The sequence below is a fragment of the Amblyomma mixtum genome, chromosome 2, assembly GCF_055824585.1.
Source record: "Amblyomma mixtum isolate Tamu chromosome 2, ASM5582458v1, whole genome shotgun sequence".
Lineage (NCBI taxonomy): Eukaryota > Metazoa > Arthropoda > Arachnida > Ixodida > Ixodidae > Amblyomma > Amblyomma mixtum.
The window spans coordinates 193,208,913-193,233,038 of NC_143013.1; the positions used below are offsets into that span (position 1 = coordinate 193,208,913).

General features: G+C 45.2%; 1 protein-coding gene across 2 annotated transcripts; it reads right to left on the reverse strand.

Annotated features, from left to right (window-relative positions):
• Positions 1–1,304: 1,304 nt before the first annotated feature.
• On the reverse strand, positions 1,305–22,963 carry LOC149361953 (monocarboxylate transporter 9-like). Of its 2 annotated transcripts, XM_089572882.1 has the most exons (5): positions 22,718–22,963; positions 22,284–22,603; positions 19,125–19,268; positions 7,899–9,038; positions 1,305–1,532 (listed from the first exon to the last, which is right to left on the reverse strand). In XM_089572882.1, the coding sequence occupies exons 2-5, from the start codon at positions 22,498–22,500 to the stop codon at positions 1,387–1,389; spliced, it is 1,647 nt and encodes a 548-aa protein (XP_089429008.1). In that variant the 5' UTR covers positions 22,501–22,603; positions 22,718–22,963; the 3' UTR covers positions 1,305–1,386. The 2 variants fall into 2 exon arrangements, with proteins under 2 accessions (XP_089429008.1, XP_089429009.1); XM_089572883.1 differs by lacking the exon at positions 7,899–9,038 and having other exon boundaries at positions 22,284–22,963.
• Between the last annotated feature and the right edge of the window lie 1,163 nt (positions 22,964–24,126).

Genomic DNA, 24,126 nt, shown 5'->3' on the forward strand with positions numbered 1-24,126 from the left:
GCGGTGGGAACCAGGAACTTAAATTAGAAAGATACTGTTTCCAATGGACTTCTCTTTAGCTTATACGATCATATTTTCTGTCCCGCTATGAACCTGTAGGAACTAATATGCACAGATCTCTCGCCAAAGTAATTAAAACCGGGGTGCCATACAGCAGCATTCGTGTACCTATACGTTACCTGCAAAACATAAACAACATCGAGCTAACTGTATGCGCGTGTAAATTTGTTATCTATGCAGGCTACTGTAAAGTGTTCGCAACAAGCCATATATATATATATATATATATATATATATATATACACTTCACATGTATACTTCACGATGCATGCTATGCATACGTTGCGAATCATGAATAGCCCCTGCACAACTGCCTCGTACTGAACCAATCTAAAAGAAAATGTATTGCTTACAGCACTGGTCGGATAGTTATTCAGACTGCAGACATTACGTTAAGTAAAATTCAAATTTTTAGACTAAAATTAATTTAAACTGTCGCCCTAATGTTTTCGGCACATCTGTCCTGGAACGAACGTGATGATTTAGTCTGTTTAGAGGGGCGGAAAGGCTTTAGCATAATAAATAAATTCCGCGTTATTTGTCCAATCAATACAAAAAGACTATTTTAGGATCCCTTATTTCAATCAAATCTCAATTACTGCAAACACTGCACATAATCTTTTTATGCTCCTCCTTTCGGAGAAGCAATTCGGGTCATATAAAAATGTTTGCTTCGCACAACACAGAGAGCCGCCCTTTTTAACAACAAAATATTAAACGGCCCTTTTCAGTATACTTAAATGCGTGCCTCTTTAGGGAATATCTGCGGATACACTGATTGTTATAGTGGAATCTTGACGGATACGAATAAACTGAGTTCATAACAACTTGCCGTTGACAATGCGCTTCTCTAGAATTTCTGGATTTGAAAAAGCATTCCCAGAAGTGCGGAAAGCATTTAGCATACTGAATAAGTTTCGCCAGCAGTGTGAAATCAATTCAAAAAGTCTCTTTTAGACTTTCATATTTCATTCCGATCTCATTTACTGCACACGCTAGAAAAAATCTTGTTAACCTCATCCTTTTAGAGAAGAAAGCATTTCGGGCCATAAGAAAATGCTTGCTTCGCACAACACTCAGAGTTGCCCACATATGCGGTCCGATTTCCAGCGAAGACATGCTCAATCAGTTAGACACCGCGGGTTTTATATTTCATTTCGAGTTAGAGGTCACATCTGTAGCGTTGCACTGTTCTCCTTCAGTTTCTCACCACATCCATTGTATCTGCGTATTCACATCTGCTCTCCAGTAGCTCTGGGTTTGTTTCTTGACGCAGGGTGTTCACATTGCACTCATCTGCCACCGGTCTTCACCCACTCTCGGTCTTCACCCACACTGTTGGCATGCCCAAGCCTTTCGTCTCCTTTTGTCCCTCCACACCAGGACGAACAGAAGCGCAGCGATGCACAGATTGACGGCTCCGAGCATCCGGTAGAAGTTGTCGTAGGACCCAAGCGTGTCTCGGAAGAATCCTGCGTTTAATGTGCGAATTTGTAGAGCGGATATTTGCCACCGCTATAAAGGGCAAATATGCTGATTGTTGTCCATATGTTTTGCATTATTACCTGCTTTTTTTGCATTTCTAATGCAACTCCTCTTAGAAAATATTTCTTTTTATGTATATCACAAGAAGAGAAGCCACAGTTTACTGGAAAAAGTGGACAAATGAAGAAAAGAACTGCTGCAGCATTTCGTTTTCGCACAGCTGCACAAAACTTCAGCGCTTAATGGGTATCTTGTAAGCTTGCTACCCCTGCACCTTGCGACTTGTCGCACACGGCGGGCGAAGTTCGACTTTTAAATTTAAATTCAAGGCTTGTTAGAAGCACTAAATCCGCCCTAATATTATCAGCAGACAGGGGAATGGAAAGAGGTGCTCATTATGACATACATGACAGAAGCGAACAGTCGCAGCAACCAAGGACAATAGGCGATGTCTTTTTATTGCGTGAGAAATAACACTGCAGGTTTCGCCTTCTCGCGTAGCCCCAGTAGGTAGGGACGGCTGAACTTGAACCGCGTTGCTTCAGCCGCTCTCCGCCAGATGGCAGCGCCGTCGGCGCGGCGCGGGGCAGCGGCGCCGAGCAGTATGCTCTGTCTGCGAAAGATGGCGCCACTAGGAGCTCCGCCACTTCTGGCCTACGAAGCCGGCGTTTGCAGCGTTGGCGCGCAGTGTATCGATGGCATTCGAATGATATCGGTTAAGCAAGTAGCCTCATTTCTAGTCAGACCATATAAATAACACCGAGTAGGAAATTAGTGGAGCTGGGGAATCGAACCAGGGTCTCCAGAGAGCGAGACGGGCACGCTAACCACTCCGCCATGCCAGCTCGATGGCTTGAAATGAAAAAAGGCGCGTCTAGTGAATACGGTGTCTTCGTTCACTCCCATCTTCCTCCCTTCCCGTTAAGAAGAGGTTCAGGTGTCCACGTAGATATGCGAGACAGATACAATTTCTTTCCCGAAAAACTAATTTACCGACGAGCAAGGCGTACAGCCGAACTGGCGATGGCGTTCTGTGGACTCCCTGGCAGCGTGGCGGAATGGTCACGTGACCAAATATGGCGGCGCCGATGCTACCGCGCTGCAAAGCGTCTATAAATGCGCGCTTGCCTTGGCGTGACTGCTTTGCTATGCCGCCCTCTAAAGACGCGGGTTCAATCACGGCCGCGCGGCCGAATTTCTTTGCAGGAGAAATTCTAGAGGCCCGTGTACTTTGCGATGTCAGTGCACGTTAAAGAACCCCAGGTGGTCGAAATTTCCGGAGCCCTCCTCTACGGCGTCTCTCATAGCCTTAGTCGCTTTGGGACGTCAAAAAACCCCATAAACCATAAACCAATCTAAAGGAAAAGTGGCAGCGACAGGAAGAAGCGAGAAAGCAACAACGTGCACAAGAGACGCCAGAACACCGTGTAGAACGTCTTGGAAAGCGTCATGCTAAGGATGCTGCTCGGCGACAAGGTTCTACCTCACAGAGTTGTTCCACGTCATCGGTCACCGATGAATCTCAACACCTGACTGCTCAGGAACGCCGCAGTGCTACCAGGTGAAGGCAACGCGCCAAAGAATCGCCAGAAGAACGCGCGCACTGTTGATAACGCAATTTACCCGGTTTAGCCAGTGCTAAACCATTGTCAATTTTTTAATTTGTTGTTTTTCATGGATAGGATATTAATGAAAGCTGAAGAAAAAACAACCACATGCAGTCAATGGGATTAACCCATGACCTCCTAATTTCGTCTGCAATTCTCTACTAACTGATCTGCGGCGGCAGCTTGCCATTCCATTGTCCACTGAACAGTTTAACGAGAGCCTCGAATATGGCAGTCTTGATGCCATAGGTAGCATAATACGGTTCTTGCACAGCTTCCCCCATCACCTTTCGACCACGTTCCAACGTGGCACTCGCAGTGATGCACGACGCACTATAGTATACGTCCGCCACCATGGACGAGGATGGCGATGGTGAACACTATCAGGGTTCGCTTACACTGCACATATATACCCCCGAATACAGAACATTAGACAGCTTTCACTGTAGCTCAATTGGTTGGCACCGGACGCGAATTTGTGAGGTCGTCGGTTCGGATCCCATCGGCAGCATGGGGTCGTTTTTCTTTTTGCTTTCATTAATCTCTGATTGACGAAAAACAACAAATAAAAAGGACAACCCTAATGCTCCTTCGTTTCGGCAACTGTTGGCTTCCGTCATCCGATATTGTCACGTGACTTGTAGTGGTCGTTTATTCTATCGCAGTACTTCATTACAGTAAATAAATGTCGTCACGTATTCAGAATTTACATATATTTTCGGCAAAGACGCGGTGGGCAAATCATCGGGGATAAGTTAAGACCACGCTTGTCGTTAGTGCACTTCAGAAAATTGTGCGAATGTTTTCTCTGCCTGTGGCTCTTCCTGATCCATTAAGAGAACATGCTGGATGGTCAGAGGCACCAAGCTAGGCTCGAGCTAGATAACTTACAGTCCTCGTCGACAGCTTAGAAGGGCGTGAAAATCCTATTTGGGTTGTTTGTAATGTCATCCTAAGGAGTTGGTTACTGTTGTCAGCGCTCATGGGCGTTAATTTTAGAGCGCAGCTTTTAGGCGTCGGTTTCTGCGTTTCCGGGCGTCACTGTTGCCGTAGCCGTTGCCGTTGTAACCAGCAGTGGACACCCTTTTAAGCTGTGAAAGCAATGGAGCTGGAGCTTGGAAAGGACAAAGTAAAAGCGCAACCTCCTCTCCTCTTTAGCAACCGGCACGCCAGTGGGGTGCGCAGCTGTGCATAGCACCCGTGACGTCACACAGTAGCGATGGAACGAGCACGCGCACGTCGGCGGTCGCAGATACACCGCCGCTCCTTCGCCAGACGTCTTGTTTCAGTCGAGTGAGTGAGACGCATGGCTCCGAAGCGGCCCAGTGATTGCGCGCCAAGCGATTCGGCGAAGCGGCAGTGGGTTGACCACAAGGCTTGCGCCAAGCACACTTCTGAATCTCCAAAGTGTCTTCGGTATTTTTCTGAGGAAAGGAAATGCGCAGTATCTGTCTCCCACAGCTGAGAAACCAACAGAGCGGATGCTTGGAAAGAAGAAGCTAAAATTTGTAAATTCGTTTTTGAGAAAAGGAAATGCGCAGTATCTGTCTCACACTTCTCGGTGGACACCTGAACTAGAGGGGAGGCGCATAACTGCCCTCTTCGAACTGTGGACACCTCAATCGTGCTTTAAGCTACGTGGCCGTAGGGACTTAAGTGTGCTGCCTGCTTTGGCATTCACAACGTGGTGCCAGAAACGCTGCCACCTGCCAGTGTGGCAAAGTGCGTAGGGACTTATTTAAGTACAAGCGGGAATTTCTTGCCACTTATGCGGGAGAACATCCACTTCCGCTTGCTCGTAACAGTTCCCACAGCTGTGACAACATCGCGAAGTACTTGCGCAGACCTCTTCATTGAGAACCAGGCATTGGTGGAGCAAATCGAGCATATATCTATCTATTTCTCCGTCCACAAAGTGTCCTTCATGATAATAAAGAACTGTTAGCGGAGTGTTTCTTGAACAAGGAACATGTGTGAAAAAAAAACAAGTTGTCTGTAACTGTACATACATGTCATGCTCGAATTCTTCGCCTCAATATATCGAAAAGCTGAAACAGCTGATGAGCTACACTTAAATTTTGCATTAGGAAGTAACGTAATTGGCGGAATTTTTATGCTAGGCAGGATTGTTCCAAAGGCGTATTTCGTGCAGAATTCCAAAAAAATTTCTTCGTTTCGGGTGGCCTGCGCGCTTATTCACATTCGTTAGTGCGACTACAGAGCAGTATTAAAGGTAGATTTTAGGTTTAGGTTTATTGCTGTTTAACATCCCAAAGCGACTCAGGCTATGAGAGACGCCGTAGTGAAGGGATCCGGGAATTTCGACCACCTAGGGTTCTTTAACGTGCACTGACATCGCACAGTACACGGGCCTATAGAATTTCGCCTTCATCAAAATTCAGCGGCCGCGGCAGGGATCGAAACCGCATCTTTCGGGCCAGCAGCCGAGCGCCGTAACCGCCGTGCCATTGCGGCGTGAAAAGGTAGATTTTATGTTTTATTATATACACACAACACATTGAAACTAAATATGCAAATGTTAGGCTCAGATAACAGGGCAACTGCTTGTAAGATAAAGCCAACAATCTTACGATGTCCTAGAAGAAAGTGAAATTAAGAGAGCAGTGAAAGAAAACAGACCATGATACAAATCGCCTAATTTTTACCGCACTAATGTTCACAAGAGCAAAACTCCTCATCACGAATTGATACAAGCGGCACACTAAAACTGCTACCACTGAACAGAAAAGAATTCAATATTTTACTTTTCCTGCTGAGACATAGTTGAAGCTTGGCTTCGTTTACGGGAGTTTAACGTCCCAAAGCGACTCAGGCTATGAGAGACGCCGTAGTGAAGGGCTCCGGAAATTTTGACCACCTGGGGTTCTTTAACGCGCACTGACATCGCACAGTACACGGGCGTCTAGAATTTCGCCTCCATCGAAGTTCAGGCCCCGCGGCCGGGATCGGACCCGCGTCTTTCGGGTCAGCAGCCGAGTGCCGTAACCACAGAGCCACCGCGGGGGTCCATAGTTGAAGCGTCTACATGCGTGAATACCGTTGCACTCTTTTACTACATGCAGCGCGCACACGTTAAATGGCATATGGTAGGTAATAGGCTTACCTACCTAGATCATCTTTGCCCAGAACCTCCAGAAATGAGAATACGAGAAAAAAATAACAGTTCGCTGGCGGTCATTGATAAGCACGAAATATTGGCGCTAGAAGTTTTTTGTAGGTTGTACACCATCGCACGTACCTGAAAGCGCGACTGTCTCCACTGACCCAGGAAGCGGCTTATGCACGTCTCTAACTTTTTCATCGTCAGTGCAGATTACCCCATGTAGGTCGGGAGCCTACGCTAAGGTGTCGCATTTCTAGAGCAATGTTGTCAACGCCAACGCGTACTGCTCTAGTTCCTTGTTTCTGCCACAACGTTGCCCACGCCAACGCTTGTAGCGCACATCTCTCTGTCACTGCCCCCTCAAGCTCAAAGCGCGAATATTAGTTTGTCAGTAGTATTAGCAGATGAAAAATACGATGTGCAATGCTCAGCGCGGTAGTGTGTTGCCGTTCAACACGTGGTGTGTTCCTTTGTGATAGCCTAGCACTCTCGCGCAGGGGCCAGCGAAGCTGGTCTGTTCGCGCCGCCACTGGTTCGAATCTCCGTCACGGCAATATTCATTTTATTTATTTATGGTTTGCACAAGGTCACCCTCAAGCTCGAGCTTCACGCAAATCGTTGAGACGCATTGACCTCGTGAAGTTGTCCTTCCGCAATAAGTTTCCTTTCGCAACAATTACTCCTTTAAATCATTTCAGCACGCTAGCGTGCCATGTCTCTCCATGAAGAAACCATGATAAAATATTTCATTTAGGTTGAGAGCCCTATCACAATCTATAGCACGCCAACTGCAACGCAGTTACAACAGTGCACACAACAGCACAGACAAAGCTCAAAGCGATACTGAGGACGAATTAATGTTGCCCTCTATCGATCGACTACGGTGTTCTGACGACAAACAGACAATTCTCCCTAAAAGCAAATCTTCAAAGATTTAGAAATGCAAAAAACAATACTGAGGTGTCGCCATCTCCGGCCAGTTAGCAAGAAACCTACTCGCGTCCACACGAAAAATTCGGTGCGAATCCAGCTGACTATATTCGGCCGTCATTCAGTTCAAATCTGCATTAGCCAGCCTTTATCGATCTGCACATCACGAGTTTGAATGAGGTGGCCGGGAAATTTTTAATTCAATTTTCTTAGCAATAAATCAGTTTGTAGCGCCCCTCGCGCCCCTCTTGGGATGACGCCCGCCGGAAAGGAAGTCGGTGCTGTTGCAGGCCACGCAAGCAGAGGAGTGAAACGTGTCTGTTCAAACCCTAATACTGTCAGGGCTGCTTATTCGTCGACGTAGCTCTGACACGGTTTGGTCCCCGGTCTGAACAAGTTCCAACAACCCGTTTCTCATACTCTAGCCTGAGTGCCACCACTGCGCCTGAAAGGTTGATTTCTCTGCTGGACAAACGGTAACATATCCAGAATAGAGCAGAGAAACGATTGTTTTACTGGCAACAAAATTTAGGGATAGTCGCCCTCATCGTCCGTTTAAGCGGAATGCTGGGAACTGTGCATGAGCCGATTGAATATGTAATTTATTTTTCTTCTGCTTTTAAAACAGCATTTTTGTGTTTCGTTACTTGTTATCCTCATCAGGGTGTAAACTAAGTGCAACCTTTTCTCACCTATCACAGTGGGCCCGCTAAACGACAGTGGAACCAGTGCCAAGCCGAGGATTCCGAAGAACGTTGGCAGTCGATCGACTCCGAGATAGTCATTCACCAGAACGCTTCGGATGCACGTCACAAATCCTTGCGACACACCTACCACCATGTTTAACCCCCCGAAAGCAGGGAACGATTTCACGGCCGATATAGCCAACAACAACGCACCAGCACAGGCGAAGCACGCGACAGCCACTGGACACCGACTGTGGGCAACGTTGTCCGAGGCAAACGGTAGAAGTGTCCTCCCGACGAACTGACCCGCAGCGTTGTAAGTGAGCACAAGTTTCGCCTTGTCCAGCGAAGATCCCTTGTCCATGCAGTAGTCCACAACGGTGGTCGTGTGCATTGAGATAGTGCAGTCGCACAGGGCGTAGACTACTAGTAGCACGTAAAAGGCAAGCTCGCAGAATAATGAAAGCTGTCGCAAGGTATGCGCATTCGCTTCAATGGAGTGCGAGTGTCTGTCTGCTCTCTGTACATGGGATGCAGTCGACGCACCGAACCCATCGATGTTTCTCTTATTCCCGCTGTACTCAACTTGTAGTGCTCCAATGGGAACAGAAGCGCATGTGCTCGTCTTCTCGGCAAGCGGAGGTAATTGCACTGACAACGTTTCCTTCTTGTATTCGACATTACTGAAGCATTTGACACTCAGGTGCGTTTCGGTGTCTGAACATTTCCGAGCCCTTTCTTGTGATTTTGCTCGACAATCAATCGTAAAATGACCATTCGGCTCAGGCGCCTCTATTTCTTCTCGCGACCCATGAGTTTTCGTAGTGTTGCCGTCGTCTTCGACCCGGTGTTCTACATCTTCGTCCGTTTGCGTCTCAAAACTGCACTTCACAAAGTTCAATGTCAGTGGCTGTGGGCGCATGAGGCTCATTGCTATTGGTACAGCATGTATTGTGATCCCTGCTCCAATCAGCAGAGCACCTCCTAGGCCATAATATTCTGCAAGCGCAGAAAAAACTAGAGGACCCGCGAGTCCGGAAGCTGCCCAGCCGATGTATTTGAAGGCGGTTGCAGTGGCCCTGTACTTGTCAAAGTACAGCATGGTGTACACGGTATAGGATATAATGGAAGCTCCACACCCTGTACCTGTAAAATGAAAGGCAGTAAGAACATATGAGAGAAAATACAAGCCGAATAACAGCGCCAGATGGCTCACCGCTTTATTTCATGTTTGCTTTAATCGGTAAGCAATCGCATTGCCGCACGTTAAATAAGCCCATCGTGCATAACCAGCGTCACATCACCTAAGCAAGACAGTACACTGTGAACATCGCAACGGAAGAATTTGACACACAACCGGTAGCCATTGCAACAGTTCAGTGGAACGAATGTAAATTATAAAATGAAACACAGTGTAGCTACGGGACATGTGGACTTATCGTCGTCATCAGAATCATAACTGCGCCCACTTCAAGACCAAAGCCCAATCAGTATGTTCCTCCAAACAACCCTCTCCTGTGCCAGCTGAAGCCGCTTTATCTGCCACAAACTTCCTCATCTCAGCCACCCACTTTACACCCTGCGTCGCTCTCCTATGCTAGCTCTTGTTCTCTTGGAATGTAGTCCTTTACACTTAGGGACGATACTTTATCATTGATTCAAATTACATGCTACGCCCATGCCCATTTTTTTTTCATTTTCACTACCATATGAATTGCTAACGTTTTTTTTTCTCTGCCTACTCTGCTCTCTTCTTCTGTACTAACACTACATCTTGCACTTTACTTTCAATAGCTCGCTGCGTTGCCTTCAACCCGTTTCGTCCTTTCAAGTTCAACCCATTTCGTCAGTCTAAATCCTCTGACCGATAAGTTACTACCGGCAAGTTCCTGCTTCCCTCTTGCGGGCAGTGATAAGCTGCCTTTTATCTACGCATACTACCTACCAAATGTATTTCTCCCCATTCTTATTCTCATTGTTATCTCACTGATGTAGTGCGGATAGGAACCCACTTCCCGTCCTGTGCGGTTGTATTCATTTACCAATGCTAATCTTTCGGTGTGTATTATAAGCTGCAGTTCGCTTCCCTGACTGTTAAACGTTACTTTAGTTTCTTCATAATATTTTTGATTCCCTCGTGTTCTGCTTTCGCTGTATAGGCCCTAGGACATGCTTTGTAGCTCGTGCGCTGGCTTACTTAGAGAGCAGTTCCACCAGCAAATCTGGGACTGCTAAGTTAAGAATCCTTACGGTTTATCCCGAACTGTTCCAAGTGAGTTGCCTTAATGCCTCTTGTAAAGAAGCGTTCAATAGCGCATAACCATAGAATACCTAGAATACATAGAATACCGCATAGAATACCCAACTTCATGAAGTTAGGTATTCTTGCCTGCGATTTTGCCTATGAATGTGCTCTTGTTCTGACCTCTGTACATTTCGAGCACTTTGTAGGTTGCCCTCTGAAGACTTTTTAGAAGTAATTGCGTAGTCTAGTTTGCAATGGCGCTTGATCGCCTGGAATTCTCTCGTAGCATCCAAATCACGCACGGTAACATCCCAAGTTAAGCGCTCCTGGCCTCAAAGCCACAAGAGCGACGCAAGGCCCCCACAACGTGCCAGCAAAAAGCTGCTACTTTGGCGCATAACGTTTCGGTTCCCCCCTTAACCGAGGGCCTTGACCCAGAACAAGAAAAAGAAATTCGAAGCCCCCTCACAGTTATCACCATAAATCCTGACCTCTGCGCTAACATTCAGCAGCATTCCAAGTGCCCACCACGACTGCACAAACCACGCGCGGCCATGGAGACTACAAGCAGTACCACTGTAAACCGTGCTGTCTGAAACAAAAGTCACTACTATTTTACGAATATCAGCCTTGAACCATGCCAGTCGCGCAACATCCAACCTCTTGTTCATCTACCAAGCGCCAAACTGGCACGAAAAAGCTAACACATAGGCCAGATGGCTCATACTGACGGATTGTACGCGCTACTTCGGCCTCGTGTTAACGCATCCGCCTCACATTTGTAAGCTACTGGGTAAGATACCCAGCGTCTCAGGGTACCCACAGGTTTTGTAATGAGAACAAGATTTTCTCAGACTTATGGAGTGAAGCGCTGGCGAAGATGGTCTGCGAGGCGTTTTGCCTACCTGCGTCTTGTCTCTTAACGAGCATGTACCAGAATCCTTCATGACGCTAAGATCAAGAGCCACTCCCATTTTTTGGGGTTAAGATGTTCACATCAACAACCATCGCCATTGCTTGTTCTTACCGCTAAATGAAATTTTGAGCATGGGCGTCGTCATCATTCCTATTTAATAATAATAATAACTTAGTCACATCATGCATACATGATGCCGGAGGCCTGCGGAAAAAAGCTGTCACAATGGCAGCTTTGTAAAGGCCACAGGCTCCCGCACTGGCAACATCACACAGTGGTCAGCAAAATATATAACTAAACACATAAATTCCCACTAGTTATTTTCAGCGCAGAGAGGGGAAAACATAAAACGACGGCATTCAACGTTTCAGAAAACCGCGTCACAGGTCAAGAACTACAAGTTACATGTATTGAGATTCCACCATATTCGGAAAAATAATAATTAAAAGTCGCCATTCACAATCAACAAAACAAAAGTTATTACATTGAAACAGATAACCTATCCAAAGCATCATTAGGAAAGAGCATAAAATAACATTCCGACAAGTGTTTATCGCCGGAAATGAAACCAAAACCACAGAACTAGCGATATTGTTTTTTTTAATTACTAAAGTGATCACGAAATTTCTTCAAAGTAATTTCCTCGGGTTCTATATTGTCCTTATGCAGTGCGTTTAACAATCTTGGTTTTAGCATTTGCAAACCATACTTAGAAAGCATAATGATGCATTAATGAGGAACGAATAAAGCCATGGACTGCGGCATAAGTGATTAGTGAGTACGTTGCTTTTATAAGTCCCAAGTGTCTTGGTTACTTCGTAGCTTTGCCCTAACACACACTATGTTTTCGTGTTATACTTTGGGCAACAGAGCCTTTGGGGCAGGGTTATTGTAGTTAGCGGGGGGCACATGCCACCTTCTTGAGGCGTAGTTTCTGGAGGTATGGAGGTTCTCCATGTTACTAGCGCCCGGTAATGTGGAATGCAATAGTTTCTAAATGTCTTTTATATAATCGAAGGAAATAATTATTTTAAAAGTAGGAAATGGTCACCATTCTCCATTTCTGGGTTAATACTCCATTAACCCTTCTGGGTTAATGCGTTCCCGCAATGCAGAAAGAGACCAGCACCAGCGATGATGGCATCGCAGGGAGGAGGTTTCGATTCATTCGGTTCTGCCGAAGTAGGTTGTAAACTCGAGACATTGATCCCTCCTAGCTTATCAGCTCATTGCCATTATTGTGAATAACTCTTCGGAACAAAAGACGGCTTGATGCTGCGATTATTAACTGCCTACCCATTGTCGAGATGTTCCATCCTGTTTTATTTTTTACCCATAAATAGCGTTATTCAGGTATTAGGTCACCATATTTTTTTCAGTGTTTCGAGAAGGCTAGAAAAATATGTGCAATAACGTCAGTGTAGCTTCTTGTGTGCAAATACTATAGACCATTAATAATTCTCATGTGTAGAACATCCTAAGGGGGATATTCTACACCTTCAGGAGGAAAGAATGTCTTTCAGGCTGACCTCGAGTTGCTTTTATGACATCTTGTAGCATCGGTCGTTAGCCAACGCGATTAGTAGGAAGTGTGCCTTCCAGCAGCCTTGAAAATGACAGCGACAGCGATTCAGCTAGCCGCGCATAGGGCACTGATACGAAGTAGCACGGAGCCTTAAACAAGAATATACGGAGACCATGGGGCGTAAAAGAGCTGGGAAGCGTTATATGCTGGCTCGAGCAGTAAAGATAAAGGCGGATCATGTTTCGCCATCTTAGATGCGCACAACTACAAAGAAAGGTGGTTGAAATGAAGGGCTTGCGTCTAGCACGGCCAGAGCAATAAAGAGCGCGTTTAGATGTTCTAACTGTCCTCACGCGCAACTTGGAGGAAATAGGCACACTCTTGGCGATCCTGCAAGGCTCTCTGATAGGGATCTACTAGCAGCAACCTTATCAGCATCTGCAAGTCCAATCACCTCACGGCAAAATGCTTAATATAAATACGTGTGCCTTTCTGCGTGAAATAGTTTAACAAACATTTTGCTCGTGCCTTCGAGAAAAAAGAAGAAATGATGGTCGATTTGCGTACTTAGGTCAAATGCGAATTAGGCGCGGAAGCAACTCGGTTTCCCCTTCATGTGAAGTGTTCAGATACAGTTTTTGCTGATGGCAGATCGGGTAGCGATAATGGGTCAACGTCCATATGTGCGGAATTGGTCGTTCACTCTATTCCTGCGAGTCTTCCGACCACCCCTGACGCAGTGGTGTAGCAGTGAAGGTGAGCGCCGCTCCCCTCCTATGGCAGGTGCTGCCTTCGGTGGGACTTGGGCTGCGAAATAGGTTGCTATATATGTATATATATGGCAAGCCAACAGCCACAGACACCAATGGGCACAGGGGATTTTTATTTTTTTAATAATTTATTTATTTTGTGGCGTTGATCAACTTAGAATATTACCTAATATGTTATAGCTTCATGCTAATTGATTAGAAAAGCAGAAGAAAAAACAACCACATGCCGCCGGTGGGATCCGAACCCACGACCTCCAAATTACACGTCCGGTGCTCCACCTCTGAGCTACGGCGACGGCTGTCAAACCTTCTGCTTTGGGGGTATTTATGCTTACAAGTAACTTAACCTTGAGAGAGTTCATCAGCGCCACCCACGTTCATAAGCGGCGGATGTAGAACGTCCTGAGTTACCGCAGGTGTGACGTAGAACGTCATCGAACGGAGAGGGTGGAAGCTGCGTGAGAACCCTGTTATGCTTCCTATGGCGTCAAGGCTGCCAGAACCCAGGCCCTCGCTAAGCAATTAAGCAAACAAGGGAAGGGGAAGGAGGGGCTCGTTATAAATATGTTGGCTTCTGTCATATTTATAACGAGCCCCTCATTCCTGTTCCCTTGTTTGCTTGTATGTATATATATATATATATATATATATATATATATAATGCAGCAAAAAAAAGGGGATAATCTGGAAAATCTTAGCACGGTATGTAGTAGTAAGAACGTAGACCAACGTTTGAACCTCTATCTCTAACGTTTGAATCTCTATCCGCCTCTATCGAATTTCGATAGAGGTCCGTGCGCTAGAGGTCTAGAGGTCCGTGCGCTGTGTGATGTCAGCGTACATTAAAAAACCTCGCGAGGTAGTCGAAATTTCTGGAGCCCTTCAGTACGGCGTCCGTCATAGCCTAAATATATATATATATATATATATATATATATATATATATATATATATATATATATATATATATATATAAGGTCTATTATTTCTTTGTAGAAAGGACAAGCTTCGTTAGCATAAACAGTTATTTGACTCCAAGTTTCGATCTGAAGACCGATTTTTGTTCAACAGTGATTTGTCTTCGCTGGTGTGTTCCCTTTTATAGGTGTTCGACAAAGAACAAATCAGCGAGAAATAAAAATAAGTAGATAGAAGTAAAAAATATGCGAGTGAAGTACAATGAAATAATAATCGATGGGAAAAAGGGAAGTGGGACGCGGAAGAAAAAATAGAGACTGCGCAGAAAATTTTCCTACTCCTTACATTTTCTATGAACTCCATTTTCTTCGCGCCACTCCCACTCCCCTTTTTCCTACTCCTCCATGCTTCGTTGTTTTTGTTTGTATATATATATATATGCCTGGGCTGTCTTGATGGTTCGAGGTTAAGCCCTCCTCGGCTGACCCGAATGACCGGTTTCGATCCCTGCCACGCCGGTCGAATTTCGATAGAGGCGGAATTCTAGAGGTCCGTGCGCTGTGTGATGTCAGCTTCCTTTAAAAAACCTCGCGAGGTAGTCGAAATTTCTGGAGCCCTTCAGTACGGCGTCCCTCATAGCCTAAATCGCTTTGGGGGGTTAAACCTCCATAAACCAAACCGTATATATACCTGCCCCCCCCCCCCCCCCCCCCCCCCCCCGTCTGGCAGGTGAGTAGCCTGCCGCAAAACTGGCTTCACACGCAGACAGACATACAGGCAACGTCTAAATGTAGGGCAAGGCCACTAGAAGTGCTAGCGCACTGGAAGTCAATACTTAGTTCATAAAATTCCCAGACCGCAAAAATGCATTGAATGAAGCCGGGTGCTAAACATTAAAAATACAGCCGGTCAGTGTGTCCCAGGACTATCGTCAAGTGTATGATGAGTGCAATTTTAAACTGGCCAAAAGGGAGCCATAAATTGCACAATAAATGAAAACTGCCATAAAATGAATATTATATTAGCCCCTTTCATAGCTGCCTGAAAAAATATCTTCTTTTAAAAGGAAGAAAAAGAAATTATATTGTTCACTCGTGAAGTGATGGAACTCAAGTACCAAAAAAATATGGGACATACTAAATAACTGAATAGGAATGCTCTGAAGTATGGTTGTTTTACTTGAATTGAATGGCTGTATTCTTCAGTGCCCCGTTCACATCTGCGGGATAACCGATGGCAACGAAAGCTTACACTCGCGCATAATAATAATATTGTAATAATATTAATAGTGATTTATTCCTCGTTGAGGAGACAAGAGCTCGTCCCAATACTAGTTAAAGAGACAGGAGCGGGTGAGTAATGCTTTTGCATTTCCTGAGCTTAGAATGGAAGACTTCACAGTTGCCTCCAGTTGCTAGAGCACCAGGAATCAATACAATAACTTTAGATGTGATGAATAGCATTGTTAATGTGTTCCTGAGCATTTGTTCCTGAGCATTTAGGAAACCATCTTTTTCATACATTTAATCATTCGCAGGCAAGTTGTGTGTAACCTCACGAACTCTATGTTGCGAAGTTTGTAAAGAGGCAATACGCTTGTCTATAACACGTTTCTGGCGCGTTTTGGGCTGCGCACGCGATATATAGCGGTAGCATGGGGTTATAAATTGCTTGGAAGTGCATATGTGAAGTTAAACGCTCAGGATTTTATCGCCGTTTTTGACTTTCCTGGTGGAAGCGGCTCATGATGGATTAAAAGGTACCATATATATTGCTGTTGTTTGTAGCTAATAAAGGAGTTCGGAGTTTACATGTGACAAGTGCCCACAAAATACCTGGCTCAAAGTCAGGTCAGATAGAGTATAGGAATAGTATAATCGGTCTCTAACATGCAACGGGAAAAATTTTTATGCCCTAATATCAGTCCAACTCTTATAGGACATTTCTCACGGTTGTAATGTGTATATTCGGACCAACTAATCATCATCACCCTCAACATCATTAACCTGACTACACCTACTGCGGGGCAAAAGCATCTCCCCATGTCTCTCCAATTAACCCTATCCTTTGAAAGTTGTGGCCACCATATCCCCGCAAGCTTCTTAGCCTCATCAGCCCGCCTATTTTTCTCCCGCCCCTACCCATGCTTGCCTTCTCTTGGAATCCACTCCATTACCGTTAAGGGCCTTCGGTTGTCTTGCATTCGCATTACATGCCCTGCCCAAGCCCATTTCTTGCTCTTGATTTCGAGTAGGATTCCATTAACCCGCGTTTGTTCCCTCACCCACTCTGCCCGCTTTCGGTCTCTTTAAGTTACACCTATCATTTTTCTTTCCATAGCCCGCTGCGTTGTCCTTAACTTAAGCTGAACCCTTTTCGTTAGCTCCACGTATCTGACCCATAGGGGAGTACCGCTAAAATACAGCTATTGTATGCATTGTTCCGGAGAGATATTGGTAAACTGTCGTTCATTCGAGAAAGCCAGACATATGCACTCCAACCCGGTCCCTTCCAATGGGCTGAGTAAGGCGGAGGAGCGAACGCCGCGATGCCTGCAGGCAGGAACTCTTCTCTGTCCTGCCGTTACCAAACAATTTGATCCGAACATGGATGGGCGCTGCCCGTACTGTGGAGAGATCTGCGATATATTTCACATGGTATGCGCATGAACTCAGAATGCTCACATTCCCCCTTCCCCCACCCGAGAGGCATGGGAGACTGCACTCCTCAGCTGCTCCGCATTGGAATCCGAAATGGCTCTAGTAAAGCCGGCACGAGACGGGTCCTCGTCGTGCGGGGTCCCAGACCCCGCACTCTCTCTGTGTATAAAAAAGTTTTTCACCGCCACCAGCAGCAAATCTTATTCTTCCAGTTATTTACTTCTCATGATCCAGATCCAGCGCCCACTGCCTGCTCTAAGTACACAAATTTCCCTAGCACTTCCAGCGCCTCGCTACGAATTGTAATCTCCTGTACCCTTCCGAGAGCGTTGAACATTACTCTATTTTTTTCGGTAATAATTTTTGAGCCAACCGTACTGCTCTGCCTCCCTAGCTCATTGATGATGATGATGATGACGACGATGATGCTTTTTAATAGCGCGAAGGTAACTTTGGGCAAAGGGCGCCATGGGACAAAGTTTTTTCTTCTACTCAAGGTGGGGTCGAGGACTCATTTCCCAAGAATTTAGCCCCAAAGAAGACGAGCGCCAGTCAGGGGAAATCTTGTATCTATAGTATCACCGGTGGGTACCCGGCGGCACTGGGGATCGAACCTCGCACCAGCTGCATGTGAGGCGGATTCTGAAACGACTTTGTCACCACAGCGGTAGCTCCCTGATCATGCTTTGCAGTTCGTCTGCTGAGTGATTTAACAAGGAAATGCCATCAGTGAATCGCAGATTACTAAGGTATTCACCATTAGCTATTATACCAGATTTTTCCCAATCAAGGTCCCTCCTGTAAACAGGCGGTCAATAGCATTGGCGAGATCGCGTCTCCCTGCGTGGCACCCTTCTTTATGGGAATTTTATTGCTGATTTTATGGAGTATTATGGTGGCTGTGCAGCCCTTGTAAATGCCTTCCAGAAATTTTATATAAGGTTATTTGACGCGCTGATTCCTCAGTGCCTGCATGACTGCTAAGATTTCAAAGCTCTGAAATGATTTCTCCAAATCTCTGAAGGCTACAATAAAGCGTTCGGGTATATCCTATGCATTCCTCTATCAACTGATAGATAGTGTGAATAGGATGTGTTGTCGGGTAGCCTCTATTAAGGTTTCCCAATCATTTGATTGACTGAATTCGAAGGTTATGAATAGAGTAGCAGTTACCTTACTAAATCCCTTGTAGGCAACGGACATTAAGCTAATCGAGATGTAATTCTTCAAATCCTTGCTGCATTCTTGGTAATAGTTTAAGATGATGTCAGCGTTCTTCAAAGCTTCTGGAACACTCCAAGTCAGAAGGCATCGCGCACACTTGCTGGCTAGTTTTTCTAGCACAGTATACCCCGCGTCCTTCAACAGATCTCCTGTTAACTAATTCTCACCAACTGCTTCACCCCTTTGGGTTGCTCCTGAAGCTTTTATTTTTACTTCCCCTTTAGTTACAGGTGGTATTTCCAATTTCTGTGCGCTATTGCCTCTCAGTAACATCCTCATCGCGTTTGCTGCTCTATAGACCTTTGTAAAACTGTCAGGCTGATTTCACCATCTTATCCATGTTGCTAATAGCATTGCCCTCTTTGTCCCTTAAAACATACATCTGATCTATGCTTATGACTAGTTTTTCCTTCGCTGCTTTTAGGCTACCTCCAACCGACGAAAAAGGCTTGCGTACGAACTACTCATGGAATTACATTACTGTGAAAAAAAAAAATCATTATTGAAATTCCGTCTATATATTACCGATTCCCTCACCCCCTGCACAAAACAGGTCCTCAATAAATTTCCGCAACTTTTTCCCCATAGTGATCATGAACATTTGTACCTGTTGTGCAAAACATCTGATACTGTCTTCCCAATAAACTCCTAACCAAGTTTAGTACTGCAAAAAGATATAAACTGCAGAAACTAAAATATGGACTTTACTTGTGCGACGGAAAATTCATTTCGGAAGTAGTCAGTTGAAATTCTAAGGGTTTTTTGTTGTCTCTTGAAACCTGATTCTGTACAAAGCCCTGCATAGTTTAAATGTGATGTCTTATTTCTTGCTTTGCGCACACGCTTTATATAGACTCCCTCTTCTTGAGCAGATGTCGATGAAAATTCATTGGTTGGGCTGTGGTTCCTATTACATTCCGAGCAGTCTGCTCCTTGCGTTTCAGTCCAGCTTTCGAAGTTTAATGTGCGCTTACCGTAAATTCCACCGAATGTGGCGCTGACCCACTGGATGTTTGGTGAGAACGCAGCGCCCAAAAGGCCAATCCCACAGAGAGAGGCCGACAGAACCGCCACGTAGTAGACAGGAATTCTTGTTTGAAGCGCAGTTACCAGGAACCCTGTGTATACACCCCCAAAGTCCCGAAAAACATATCTTAGTGTTAGAATACTTCAATTAGCTCTTGGAACGCTTTGGCTACGGTGTGGCAAGCGGTGCGTTTTATGTATCATCTTTCATGAAACCGACATAGTTATACTGACTTTTATTCGCCGGTTCCTTGACTATGCCACGGTCCCACAACTTGGGGAAATGTACGGCGCCATTTCCTTACACGTAACAATAGCCCTAGAATTGGAGCTTCAAATTCTGTTATTTTCAGCCACTCAGTTTGTACGAGCTTCCAGGGGTTTTTAAGATAGAATGGTTGCCGAGCAGTGTTCACAGAGTGGTGACAGCACACAACCATTGATAAAACTACTTGCGTACGCGTTGCAAACTAGTGAAAGATGAAATTTGTCGCCGAGCTAAAACAAACTGTAGTGGAAGTCCCGAGGGTAAGGTACAGCCTGCACGTGCGCTTGTATGCTTTAAATTTGCGCCTGAATATCAGAACAAGAAATAAAGCCATATTTCGGGGCCTGCTCTTCACACAGCTAGAACCACCAGACACAGCCATTATATGAAAGAGAAGACGCTAAGAATTTGCATGGATGAGCAGACTGACGTCAGAAAAGCTTAAGATCGAGGGGCAAATTGTGAGTGCCAACATTAATGTTATAAAAACAGAAACACGGAAGGTATTGGTTTCTACTTCGCCATCTCTTGTTAGTACTCTTTAGTAGGTTATCGTGCTGGTTGCAGTCAAAATGAAATAGCATAACTACTGGCATATTTTACTCGTTGTATACTTCATGCTTTAAAATCTCAAATAACCGCAATATACCGACAATTTTTAACAGCTGCAGTTTTGCGATATTTTTATCTGGGGTGAATTTTCACAGCTTTCTTCAACTTTTTTTTTTATGGAGAAAAAAGTCAAACCCACTAAGGAATCTCAAATGAGCCAAGTCTTCTGTAAGTCGCAAGAACTTGCGCGATCGTCACCGGATTACCTCAGGTACAAGGTGCAGCTTGTAGGTTTTGAAATCCAATTTAATTGTTGTGAATTTGCAGCCAGGTCCACTTTCTCCCCAGGAGTATAAATACGAGAACGATTGGCGCATGAGGTTTATTTAAAGAAACCAAGAATGGGGCAAAAGGAAGAAAGAGCAGTAAAGGTGGAATCAATCATGGTGTACGCGCAGGACAAATCACCTAAAGTCAGAAAAAAGAAAACAACAGGGCTGCTGCAGTTCAGCTTGTTTTTTTGTTTTATAGAGAAAAACGTTAAAGAATGAATGGCGCACAAGAAACAAAAAAACGCAAAACAATGAATGGCGCTCAACAAAAAAGGCATTTCGCTGGGCATCATTTGCGCGCAGGCAGAGAATAGCTAACAAATATTAAAGCAATATGCTAGAAGCACACACTTTTGGCTGATAACGGACAGTCGCTGATAGGGAAAACAAGCAACAGGGCAGAAGGCTGATCGTCGCGAAATATATGGAAGGCTGCGTTGTGAGCCTCTTTTTTGAAATGGTGAAAAGGAAAGTAACTCATCTTTCCGACTCCGCTCTGTTTCTATGCTCGAATATTTTCCCCTGATTAAAACATGGAGTGAAAGAATGCATGCGATCGCCAATAGCAGTGTTAGAAGATGTGGCACTGTTCACATTTTTCAGGCGAAAGCCTTTATGCCTCATCGTTGTCGGCAGAACGTTGTCAGCAGAAGGGTGTCCGCAGATGTGTCACGCTTTTTCTTGTCTGACCAGAAAAAAAAAATCTTTGTGCACAATGAGATCCAAACCACCATCCTTCCGTCCGTTCCGCAGCCGAGCGTGCGAATGGCTACGCTACTTCCTGCCAACGCACATGTAGTTCTGCTTGTCTAGAACGCTGGAGAGTATTTGCAGAAAGGCGTTGAATCAAAGATACCTCCCAAGCGCCCTCCAGTGTCTCCAGCGTTTAAGATTCACAAACAATTGTGTACTTAATTAACATCTTAACCTCACATCAGTGACAAGAGCAGCAACACTGCGCTTAAGGCTTTCGCCCCACCAGACTTTAGGGCAATAAAGTGCCCCTCCCCCCTCATTTTTTTTTCATTTGTCTATCACTGCGACTCCTATCCCTCTGGACCACGTAACTTTTACAAGTTAAATATAGAATCGTGCACAGAATGCCCTAAAATCGCGATGTACACTTTGTTACAGGCAATCGCCAACTTAGGCTTTCATATAGCTGGAAAAGCGGTTACGGCTACGAGTAACGACAAAAAACTCATCGAGAATGCCTATATACTACCCTGATTCTTGAACCATCGCGAGTATACTTCACTTTTTCTACAAATATCTTGAACTTATAAACATTGATTTTATAAAAAAAATAGATTCCGGTTGCCATTTACCGTTATTGCAAAGAACAGCTTATCCATCACAGATGGCACCAAAGAAACTAAAAAGCGGCGAGAACGATGGAAATAGACGAGACAGAACCTCATGAATCGCTCCACAGTTTCAAGGTAATGCGATTATAACTTGTGCAAATGCATAAGAAAAACTACACCGGTCCTAGCCAAGCGCTGTTTTCTCACATGCTTAAGTTAATTTGGCTGCTTTTTTGAAATACATCCGTGCTTTCTTTGTGTAGTTCTTTCTTTGCTGTTACGATGAATTTTGCGATTTATAACAGCTGGCAGCAACTGAATCATTCGCAATACACTGGATATGGCTGGCGTATATATATTTTCTCTAGTAATGCTTGTTCGCTCTCCCTGCAACGGCAACACTGGAAGTTTTGTGCGATTTATTCAGCGGACGTGAATGCACCGAGCAAACAGGTCTATGTTACAATGACAAGGCGACACAGCACATGCTCGACTTAAATAGCAAGTATGCTAGGACGTACCTGTACATTGCAAGGGCGGGGGTTGTTTCCGCTCTTTCGAAGCGCGAAATTCACCGCGGCAAAAATAAAAGTACAATAGAAAACAACAGAAGCCTTCCTAGATATATATAAAGAAAAATTAACTTACCACCGAGATTCTGCGTCAACAAGATGATACTCTCTGGCCAAGAAGCCATCTCGCGGTTGATGCTGAACTTGTCCATAAAAAGCACATACAAATAGCCCGTGCTTGATTGCGCCATGCAGAAGAGGAAAGAGGCGAACATCGCTGCAATGGGTATAGTCCAGCAACAGTCCTGAGGGTAAGCCACCGGCGCGTTTGCGTTTGGATGCGAAGCCGCCATGGCGAAGCAGAGTCCACGCAACTGGCACAGAACAAAAGAGGCACTGCTGGTGCTACCGCTGCTGATGAAGTTCGACGGGTTTGGCACTCTGCGTCACGAGTCACTGCAATGCATAGTTCGTTAATGCAGGTCTGGTGTGCTTGCCTACCTTTACATACCTATACAAACATAGAAAGCAGCAATAATTTCCGGGCATTAGGATTCTTGCAGAGCTTACCATCTTTGAAATGATGGCCTTCCCGCCGTCACTGCTGAAACCACTAGCAAGGGATAGTATTCGTATGAAAGGCCTGCACACTGGGCTGTTGCAACGTCAAGCGCAGGTGCGCATTTTGCCGTCTAGACGTCGTTTTTTGTCGCTTAGAAAAAGATGACGGACGTACTGCACAACATCGTTGGACATACCAACTTTACGCGAGCTGTAGCCGGCCGTTGCGCTTGTCGTACGATGTGAAAGGCACGCTTGATAGCGCGCGATAGCAGCGACTGCTACGCTCCTCAGAGCCAAAGTCAACAGTTTCCGGAGTGCAGGAACGGCGTTGAACGACCATGTAGCACAGCTGCTTTGAGGGTTGGCAGCCTGTTTTGCCGACCTCCAACGGGGTGCCTTGCTGCGCCGGAAACTGCATAGCATTTTATGCTATGTGCACGACTCGAACCTTACACACCGGTTGTTCGCACAGGCACAAATAATAAAAGACAAAACGATTAAACTATATGCGATACATGTTGAATTTGGTTGTGTTCTTATTTTCCTTACTATGTGTATTGGCCTCCGGGCAACTAGAACGGCGGAAGGTACTAAAAACTTAGCCATGTCCACGAGGAATTTGCTGATACTAAGCGTGCAGTACGGTCGTCAATTTTTCAGCGAAAATAAAAACTTACGCGCTCCGCCGGCGAAGGGAATAAAGCAATTTTGTTTTTCACTTGTCGCAAAAGGGCCTCTACTGTTTGCTTACGCACAGTACCTCGAAGCAAGTTTATTAGAGGATGTTTAATGGGAATATTCGGCCGATGTGGCGCGTTCAAATAATGGAGCACAGATGGGGAAATAAATCTCATTAGAGAGATAAAATAAGTTCCACCTGCTTATGAGATACCGTTTAAAGAAATAAAAGCGTCAAATATAAAGAAAAAAGATCATGCACAAAGTGCACTGCAGCACTCTTTGTCAATGCACAAAGGTGGGACAATGGATGCTAAATTTGTTGCTAAAGGAACGTCGCCCGTCGTCCTTCCTATGTACAACCTACTGAGCCTTTAAATATGTGTCAGAGTCAGAATATGCACGCGAGAGAATCAGAAGAAAATTCAGGGGGGCATTTGTTGGCCTAAAGTTCGATGAGGCGAAAGTCTTTGGCGCGGCGTTGCTGCTTGTGTCATTCAGGTGCGGTTAAGATGTTAATTAAGTACGCAATTGCTTGTGAATCTTAAATGCTGGAGACACTAGATTGTGTTTGGGAGGCATCCGCCTGATTCGACTCCTTTCTGAAAGCACTCTCCAGCGTCCTAGACAAGGAGAACTACTTATGCGTTGGCAGGAAGTAGCGTAGCCATTAGCACGCTCGGCTGCGGAACGGAAGTATGGTGGTTTGGATCTCATCGTGCAGAAAGATTTTTTTT

Bases quoted from the DNA above. Each gene is read 5' to 3' on its own strand.
- LOC149361953 (XM_089572882.1), bottom strand. From the start codon at position 22,500: ATGGCGGCTTCGCATCCAAACGCAAACGCGCCGGTGGCTTACCCTCAG. The intron at 19,269-22,283 runs GTAAGTTAATTT...GTGTATACACAG, and splicing joins GTTGACGCAGAATCTCGGTG to GGTTCCTGGTAACTGCGCTT. The intron at 1,533-7,898 runs GTGAGAAAAGGT...CATTAAACGCAG, and splicing joins TAGCGGGCCCACTGTGATAG to GATTCTTCCGAGACACGCTT.